This window comes from Eriocheir sinensis, chromosome 29 (genome assembly GCF_024679095.1).
Source record: "Eriocheir sinensis breed Jianghai 21 chromosome 29, ASM2467909v1, whole genome shotgun sequence".
NCBI lineage: Eukaryota > Metazoa > Arthropoda > Malacostraca > Decapoda > Varunidae > Eriocheir > Eriocheir sinensis.
In genome coordinates this window covers 7,934,597-7,944,180 of record NC_066537.1, presented here as the reverse complement: position 1 = coordinate 7,944,180, position 9,584 = coordinate 7,934,597, and the positions used below count along the sequence as shown (strand labels likewise).

Genomic DNA, 9,584 nt, shown 5'->3' with positions numbered 1-9,584 from the left:
AAACCCCCCAAAATAGATGATACATAAACTGATTACAAATGCTTCGATATAAATTATGAAATGGTTTGTGTGAGTGGTGATTTTTTTCTCATATTTTTTCTCGCTGCTTCGTGGTTAAGAAAGCGGTTTATGATGTGGCAAAGTGCTGTGTGTTCTCGTGATGCGGTGATGCAGTACCCCTAATATCTGTTTCGCAATAAAGAAGTCTCGCACACAAACATACTCCTCGTTGTGCCACCGAAACTAACATGTTGAATAGCTGTGGCAAAGTTAATAAAAGTCTCGCACACAAACATACTCCTCGTTGTGCCACCGAAACTAACATGTTGAATAGCTGTGGCAAAGTGCTGTGCTGTGTCTTCGTGTTGCCGTGATACAGAACTCCCGGCGTCTTTGTCCTGAGTCAATGAGCCGGTTTCACAGTCCAACACAGTGTCTTCGTAACAGCCCGAACCAAACATTAGAATCCCATACAATCCAAAATGGGGAGGTCTTCGATGCCACACTAAATACACAAGACTTTTCCTGTATAGTTTCATCAAATTTGTGAACTTAAATATAAACACCAGACACTATACAAGGAAATTTCGAAGGCTCTGGTATTGGTTTGGGAGCCTACTAACCCATCATGGGGAACTGTGAAACTGGCCCTTAGTCGCATACAAAGCCACTCGGGTCCCACTGTCCTGCGTTGGGCGAGGAGTTCTGTGGTGCGGCAGGTGGTTAGCCCATCAGCAGGCGCGGGGCATTAATGTGGTGGGCGTGGGGGCAGGAGGAGGACGTGCCCGGGGCGTCCTGGGCACCCCCACCCCCACCATGACCTCACGATGGCCCCCCACCACCCCCACCACCACCACCTCTGCCCCTCACTCCACCACCACCACCACCTTCACTGCCACCTCCTCCTCCTCATCTCTTAGTCTATGGATGCTGAGTCTGCTGATGATTCTGATGATGCTGGCAGGTATGTGGGGGGGGAGGGGAGGGGGGAGGGGGGGGGACTTTTGTCTGTACGTGTGTGTGTTGGGGGACTGTGTGTGTTGTATGGGATACTCTTTTTGTCTTTGTGTGTTAGTGTGTGTGTGTGTGTGTGTGTGTGTGTGTGTGTGTGTGTGTGTGTGTGTGTGTGTGTGTGTTTAGACTGTCATGAAAGAGAGTAGAAAATAGAGAGAGAAAGAGAGTAGAAAATAAATTAGTTAGATAGTTAAATGGATAAATAGATAGATATATAGGTAGAGAGAGAGAGAGAGAGAGAGATAATCACGTCGAATTGATCTGTCCTCTCTCCTTGTCTCCTCATTTTAATTACTTGCCTATTGTTCTTTACTCTCATCCTCTTCTTTGCTCGCTTCTTCTTTTATTTTCTTTTATTTTTTAATTCACTTAATTCATTCACGGCGTCGTCTTCTTTCGCTTCCTTGATTTTTTTCTTTTTCTCGTCTTCATGTTATTTTTTCTTTTTTTCTTTATTGCATCTTTTCTTTATGTGTCTCCTTTTCTTTCTTCATTTTTCATTCCTCCATTTTCCTTATTTTTTTCTCTCATTCTCATTTATATATTTCTTTATTTTTCATTTATTCTTTTTTTCATTTTTTTCTTTACATAGGTTTGTTTATTTATTCATTTATTCTTTTTTTAATTTCTTTCTTTATATAGGTTTGTTTATTTATTCATTTATTCTTTTTTTCATTTTTTTCTTTATATAGGTTTGTTTATTTTTCATTTATTCTTTTTTTCATTTTTTTCTTTACATAGGTTTGTTTATTTTTCATTTATTCTTTTTTTCATTTTTTTCTCTATATAGGTTTGTTTATTTTTCATTTATTCTTTTTTTCATTTTTTTCTTTATATAGGTTTGTTTATTTTTCATTTATTCTTTTTTTCATTTTTTTCTTTATGTAGGTTTGTTTATTTTTCATTTATTCTTTTTTTCATTTTTTTCTTTATATAGGTTTGTTTATTTATTCATTTATTCTTTTTTTCATTTCTTTCTTTATATAGGTTTATTTATTCATTTTCTTTTTTTCATTTTTTTCCTTCATTCACTTTATTTCTTCATTATTTTCTTCAGTTTCCTTCTTCATCTTCTTCCTTCGCACACTTTCAAATATTTTCATCCTTTAAATTTCTTTCTTCATCCTTTCATTCCTTTATCGTTATTTTTTTTATTAATTTTTCACTTCATTATTTTCCTTTCTTTTCACTCCCTCCTCCTCCTCCTCCTCTTCTCTTTCTCTGCTCCATTTTCTTTCAACTTACTCATTACAATCTTGCTTTTTTTTTCCTTTCATGTTTCTAATTCAGTGTAAAAAAAAAAAAAGCTAATTATGGTTTGAGTAATAATAGTAAAGTAACAACAACAACAACAACAAACAAACAAACAAACAGCACACACGCTCATTGGCCACAAAACTAGAAAAGAAAAGAAAACAGAAAAGAAAACAAAAACAAGAAAACAAATAAGAACGTTTTTGTGAAGGCGACTTGAGTGCTATTTGTGAATGAGGAGGAGGAGGAGGAGGAGGAGGAGGAGGTGGAGGAGGAGGAGGAAGAGGAGTAGAAGGAGAAGGAAAAGGAGGAGGGGGAAAGGGTACACGGTCAGAGAGAGAGAGAGAGAGAGAGAGAGAGAGAGAGAGAGAGAGAGAGGGGAGATGGAGGAAAAAACGTGGGCGGTGAAGAAAATTAATGCTGGAGGGAGGAGGAGGAGGAGGAGGAGGAGGAGGAGGAGGAAAAGGATTGGTAAGGAAGGTAAGGTTAGGATAAGGGCGTTTAGGTCAGGATGAGGGAGTATCAGGGGGGTGAGAGGCGCAGAATCAGGTAGAGGAGGGGAGGAGGGGGAAGTAGAAGTAAGGGGGTATAGGCTAGGTCAGGGGTAGGAGGTCAGGGGGGGAGGGGGGTGGGGGGCAGGGTCAGGGCTGGACACGGTAATCAATGAAGCTTTGTGTAGGCAGATCGAGCGGCGCTTTGTCGCTGCCACAATAGGTGATGGGGGGGCGGGGGGGGGGGGGGAGATGATGAGGGGGAAGAAGAAGGAGGTGAAGGAGTCTGAGGTGGGAAGAAGAGGGAGACGGATGCTGTGAGAGGGAGAGAAGGGAGGAGGAGGAGGAGGTGGAAGATGAAGGGAAGATGATGGAAGGATGCTGAGAGAGAGAGAGAGAGAGAGAGAGAGAGAGAGAGAGAGAGAGAGAGAGAGAGAGAGAGAGAGAAGGAAGAGGAGGGAGAGGGATGCTATGATGGAGAGAGAAGAAAGAAGTGGAGGAAGATGTGAGGGAGAGAGGAGGAGGGATGCTGTGAGAGAGAGTAGAGAAGAAGAAGGAGATAGAAAAGGAATGCAAAAGATAATGGAGTAGGAGAAGGAGATGGGAAGAAGAGGGATGCTGAGAGAAAGGTCAGATGAAGAAGGTAGGAAGAAGAAGGGTGCTAAAGAAGAAAGGGAGAAGAAGAAGGGGAGAAGAAGGAAGTAGAAGAGAAAGAGGGATGTTAAGGGAGAAAGGGAGAAGGAGGTAGAAGAGGGACGCTGTAGTAGAGAGGGGTGTAGAAGGAGATGAGGGAGGAGATTTTGTGGAAGAGGGGAGAGGGAGAAGGAGATGAAGGAGACTTAGGTAGAAGAAGAGGAGGGAGAGAAAGGGAGGAGAGAAGAAAGTTGAGGGAGAGATTGGAAGGGAGGGAGAAGGAAAGAGAGCAAAAAAGAGTAAGGGAGATAAAGGGGAAGAAGGGAGAGAGAAAGGAAGGGAGATGAGAAGAAGGAGGAGGAGGAGGAATGGAGGAAGAGGAAGTCAGGAAGTAGGAGGAGGAGGAGGAATGAAGATAAAGAGAAGGAGAAGAGAGAGGAGGGTGAAGGAGTCTGAGAGAGAGAGAGAGAGAGAGACGAGGAGGAGGAGGATAAGAAGATGAAAGGAGGGAGAGAGAGAAGAGGAGAGTGAGAGAGGAGACATAAGTGAGGGAAGGCATGCAGGGGAGGAGGAGGAGGAGGAGGAGGAGGAGGGGCGCAGGTGAGAGGCGAGTTACCTGGTCAGAAGGTAAACTAATTAAGGATGAGCGTGGATTGGGTGAGGCAGGTCAGTGTAGGAGGAGGAGGAGGAGGAGGAGGAGGAGGAGGAGGAGGAGAGGAAGAAGAAGGAGAAGGAGGAGGAGGAGGAGAGAAAATAACATGAGAGAAAAGGGAGACGGGAGAGAAGATGAGAGGAAAGGAAGGGAAAGAAGAGGAAAGGAAAGGAAGGGAAAGGAGAGGAAAGGAAGAGAATGGAAAGAAAGGAAAGAAAGGGAAAGGAAAGGAGAGGAAAGGAAAGGAAAGGAAGGGAAAGGAAAGGAAAGGAGAGGAGAGGAGAGGAAAGGAAAGGGAGGGAAAGGAGAGGAAAGGAAAGGAAAGGAAGGGAAAGGAGAGGAAGGGAAAGGAAAGGAAAGGAGAGGAGAGGAGAGGAGAGGAGAGGAGAGGAGAGGAGAGGAAAGGGAAGGAGAGGAAAGGAAAGGAAGAGAAAGGAAAGGAGAGGAAAGGAAAGGAAAGGAAAGGAAAGGAAGGGAAGGGAAAGGAAGGGAAAGGAAAGGAAAGGAAAGGAAAGGAAGGGGAGAAGAAGGAAGAGGAGAGGAGAGGAAAAGAAAGGAGAGGAAAAGTAAATGAAATAAAAGAAAGTGAAAGAAAAGGAAAACAAAATAGAAATGAAAATAGAAAACAATATTCTCAACTCTTTTTTTTTCTTTTCTTATTTTTTCTTGTTTTCTCTATATTTTTCTTTTTTATTGTATTCATCTTCGTCTGTTTCTGTATTTTTTTCCTCTGTCGCCATCCATTCTAGTTTTTCTCTTTCTTTTTTCTTGTTTTCTGATGTTGTTTTATGTCCTTTGTTTTTTTCTAATTCTCAGTAAAATCTAATAAATTTCAATCTCGACCAACTTGAAAAACAGGTCACACAACACATTACTCTCTCTCTCTCTCTCTCTCTCTCTCTCTCTCTCTCTCTCTCTCTTCTTCTTCTTCTTCTTCTTCTTCTTCTTCTTCTTCTTCTTCTTTTTCTTCTTCTTCTTCTTCTTTACACACACTCCCTCTTCCCTTCTTTCTTCCTTTTCTTCTCCTTTCTCCTTATGTCTTCTTTCCCCTCCCAAACACACACACACACACACACACACACACACACACCCTTAGTCTATATCAGTATGCCAGTGTGTGTGTGTGTGTGTGTGTGTGTGTGTGTGTGTGTGTGTAGGCCTTTTATCCGTGAATGGGAGGGGGGGACTGCTTCATTCTGGGGGGTGGGGGGAGGGGGGTAGAGGGGGGTAAAGGGGGGTAAACACAAGCAACAAGGGGCAGCTGTTTCTCCTCTTTGTGGCAGTTCTCAATAGGCTTTCATGGGCCCGTGTTGACTCGCGCCCCTCCACCGCCCCGCCGCGTAAAGGTTTGTAAATATACTGTTTTATGAGACGACGAGGGAGGGAGGAAGGGGAGGAGAGGAGAGAGGAGGAGGGAGAAAGAGAGGGTGGAGGAGATAGAGTGAGAGAAAGGGTGGAAGAAGGGAGGTAGAAAGGAGAGTAAGTGGGAGGGTAGAGGGAGGTAGAGAGAAAAGGGAGGAGGAGGGTGAGAAAGAGAGGGGTGGAGGGGAGATAGAGTGAGAGAAAGGGTGGAAGAAGGGAGGGGAACGGTAGAGAAAGGGAGAGTAAGTGGGAGGGTGGAGGGAGGGAGAGAGAAAAGGGAGGAGGAGGGTGAGAAAGAGAGGGGTGGAGGGGAGATAGAGTGAGAGAAAGGGTGGAAGGAGGGAGGGGAACGGTAGAGGGAGGGAGAGTAAGTGGGAGGGTGGAGGGAGGGAGAGAGAAAAAGGGCGTGAAATGAAAAACAGAAGGAAGAAAAGTGACTGAGGGTGCAGGAATGAGAGAGAGAGAGAGAGAGAGAGAGAGAGAGAGGCGACTTAGGTAGGAGATATGGTGGGGAAAGGGGAGGACTGGAAAGGAAAAGAGAGAAAGGGAAGACAAGTAGGAAGGTTGAAGAAGGGAGGGATCTGTGGAAGAGGGACAGGAGAAGGTGGAGTAAGAAGTGGATGGTAAAGGAAGGAAGAAAGCAAAAGAAGGAAGAGGGAAACGAAAAAGGAGCTGAAGATAGGAAGAAGAGAAAAATGTTAGATAATGGAAGAAGTGGATGGCAAAGGAAGGGAGAGAGGAAAAGAAGGAAGAGGGAAACGAAAAAGGAGCTGAAGATAGGAAGAGAAGATAGGAAGAGGAGAAAAATGTTAGATAATGGAAAACAAGAAAAGGAGAAAAGGAATGAAAGAAAGGAGGAAAGGGAAGGAAAACACATAACAAAAAAATAAAGAAAAAGGAGGAATGAATGACCTTATCTATCTATCTATCTATCTATCTATCTCCTCCCGAAATTGACCTCTCTTTCGGCCACTCCTCTGTACTCTTTTTAGGAGCAGTAAGGAGCGGGCTTTTTTTTTATTATTGTTTTCTTTATTTTCTTTTTTTACCCTTGAACTGTCTCCTTTACTGTAAAAAAAAAAAAGAAAAAAAACTCACCCATCACCCGTCATCTTAACCATCTTCCTCACCTTCCTTTCCTCATTAACTTTTTTCATATATTTTTTGCCCTTAATTAAACTACTTCCTTTACTGTAAAAAAAAAAAAAAATAGGCCTATCACCATTCCTCACCTTAACTCACCCATCACCTATCACCCACCACCCCAGCTAACAATCCTGACCCATTAACTTCACCCATAACCCATCGCTCACCCATCTCCCTTCTTCAGGAGCGTCGGGGAGCAAGCAGGAGTTCAGCGTGCGGCCGGAGAGCGTGGAGGTGGTGGAGGGGGGGGACGTCCTGCTGTCCTGCGTGGTGGAGCATCAGCAGGGGAAGGCGCAGTGGACCAAGGATGGATTTGCATTGGGTAGGTAGTAGTAGTAGTAGTAGTAGTAATAGTAGTAGTGGTGGTCGTGGTGGTGATACTGGTGGTAGTGTTTGTGGTGGTGGTAGTATGGTAGTAGTTGTTGTTGTAGTAGTAGTTGTAGTAGTAGTAGTAGTAGTAGGAGGAGGAGGAGGAAGATGCAATTGAACGAACAGGGTGAGGTAAAAGGAAAGGAAGGAAAAAAGGAAGAAAGAAGGAAGAACATGAAGAGGAAGAGGAAGAAGAGGAGGACGAAGAGGAAGAGTCTTTTTTTGTGTGTGTTCTGAAATCTAAGTTGTTGTTCTTATATTGTAATCTATTTAACTTTTTATGTCCTGTTTCCTCTCTGCCTTCCTCCTCCTCCTCCTCCTCCTCCTCCTCCTTCTAACACTTCCCTTCCTTACCTTCCCATCTACTAAAGCAAACACTAACATTTTCGTCCTTTCTCTTCTCAATACCCCAGCTCTAACCACCGTTGCCAGATCATCGTACTCAGAGCATAGTATTTACCGGTTTCTGACGCCTAACTATTGCCAAGAAACATCAGAATCTAACTCTTTTAACGATAACTATAAATGAGTTTCGTTATTGGGGTCCAGTTTTGGGGTAGGTAGGAAGTCGGGAAATATAAGCGGCTGAGTACGACAATCTGGCAAGAGGAGGGTATCTGGACACCTCTCCTCCCGAAATTGACCTCTTTCGATTCTTTTTTTAGGAGCAGCGAGTAGCGGGCTTTTTATTATTATTATTGTTTCCTTTTTTTGTGCCCTTGAGCTGTCTCCTTTGTTGTAAAAAAAAAAGAAAAAAAAAACGTTGCGCCTCTAACCTCCCCCTGCCTCTCCCCCAGGGTTCGAGAGGGACGTGCCCGGCTACCCCCGCTTCCAGTACGCCGGGGAGCCCTCGCTGGGGGAGCACCACCTGGCCATCACGGGCGCCACACTCACGGAGGACGGCGAGTACCAGTGTCAGGTGGGGCCGACCAGCCACAGTCCACCCATCTGGGCCGCCGCCAACGTCACTGTGATACGTGAGTGACCTGACTTGACCTGACATGACCTAAGTTGTGAATCTAACCCTATCTTAATTTGATCTCAACCTAATCTAACCTCTGAACCTACGTAATCTGACCAACTGGGATTTCTGATTGACTTGTAAATTCGACCTGACCTGTTGTGAATCTAGCCTTATCTTAATTTGATCTCACTTAACCTAATCTAACCTCTGAACCTACGTAATCAGACCAACTGGGATTTCTGAGTGACTTGTAAATTCGACCTGACCTGTTGTGAATCTAGCCTTATCTTAATTTAACCTCACTTAACCTAATCTAACCTCTGAACCTACGTAATCTGACCAACTGGGATTTCTGAGTGACTTGTAAATTCGACCTGACCTGTTGTGAATCTAGCCCTATCTTAATTTGATCTCACTTAACCTAATCTAACATCTGAACCACGTAATCTGACCAACTGGGATTTCTGAGTGACTTTTAAATTCGACCTGACCTGTTGTGAATCTAGCCCTATCTAAATTTAACCTCATTTAACCTAATCTAACCTCTGAACCACGTAATCTGACCAACTGGGACTTCTGAGTGACTTGTAAATTTGACCTGACCTAAGTTGTGAATCTAACCCTATCTTAATTTAACTTCACTTAACCTAATCTAACATCTGAACCACGTAATCTGACCAACTGGGACTTCTGAGTGACTTTTAAATTTGAGCTGACCTGTTGTGAATCTAGCCCTATCTTAATTTAACCTCACTTAACCTAATCTAACCTCTGAACCTATACGTAATCTGACCAGCTGGGATTTCTGAGTGACTTGTAAATTGGACCTGACCTGACCTGACCTAAGCTGTGAATCTAACCCTATCTTAATGTAACCTCACTTACCCTAATCGAATCTCCTAATAACCTAATCTAACATCTGAACTTACGTAATCTGAACAACTGGGATTTCTGAGTGACTTGTAAATCTGACCTGACCTGACCTGACCTAACCTAACATGTAAATGAAGGGAAGTGATTGATTTGTGATTGCCTGTAAACCTGACCTGACCTAACCCAAGAACATAACATGACTTAACTTGTAAAAATAACTAAGTACATACGTAATTCCCTTAACCTAACGACCTGTGAACATAATCCAGTCCCTTAATCTAATCTATAAAAACCTAATCCAAGTATTATCACACTAACCCAACCTAACTTGACCTAACCTAACCTAACCTAACCCTAACTTAACCTAACCTAACCCTAACTTAACCTAATCTAACCTAACCTAATCTAACCTAACCTAACCTAACCTAACCTAACCTAACCTAACCTAACCCTAACCTAACCTAACCTAACCTAACCTAACCCAACCCTAACCTAACCTAACCTAACCTAACCTAACCCAACCCTAACCTAACTTAACCTAACCTAACCCAACCCTAACCTAACCTAACCTAACCCCTGTGAACATTACCTAACTTCTTCTTAATCTGCCTCTCTCTCTCCCTTTCCTCACCGCTTACCTTACTAACCTAACTAGTAGAAAGGGAGAGAAGGAGGTGTGAAAGGGATGCATGAATAAAGGAGTAGACGAAGGGAGAGGAGGAGGAGGAGAAGGAAGGAGGGAAATGAAGAGGGGAAGTGAGGTGTGAAAGGAAAAGAGATGCTGAAGGAGGGGAAGAAGGAGAAGGAGGTGATGATGGAATGGAAG

At 43.5% G+C, this 9,584-nt stretch overlaps 1 protein-coding gene across 2 annotated transcripts in view; it reads left to right on the top strand.

Moving 5' to 3' along the window:
* The first annotated feature begins 281 nt into the window (after nt 1-281).
* The window catches only part of LOC127004947 (nephrin-like), a 29,803-nt gene continuing 20,500 nt past the window's right edge, over nt 282-9,584 (top strand). For both annotated transcript variants that reach the window (XM_050873251.1, XM_050873250.1), the window contains exons 1-3: nt 282-964; nt 6,737-6,874; nt 7,719-7,898. In XM_050873251.1, the coding sequence (XP_050729208.1) occupies nt 817-964; nt 6,737-6,874; nt 7,719-7,898 (466 nt within the window). In that variant the 5' untranslated portion in view covers nt 282-816. The remainder of the gene's footprint in view (nt 965-6,736; nt 6,875-7,718; nt 7,899-9,584) is intronic.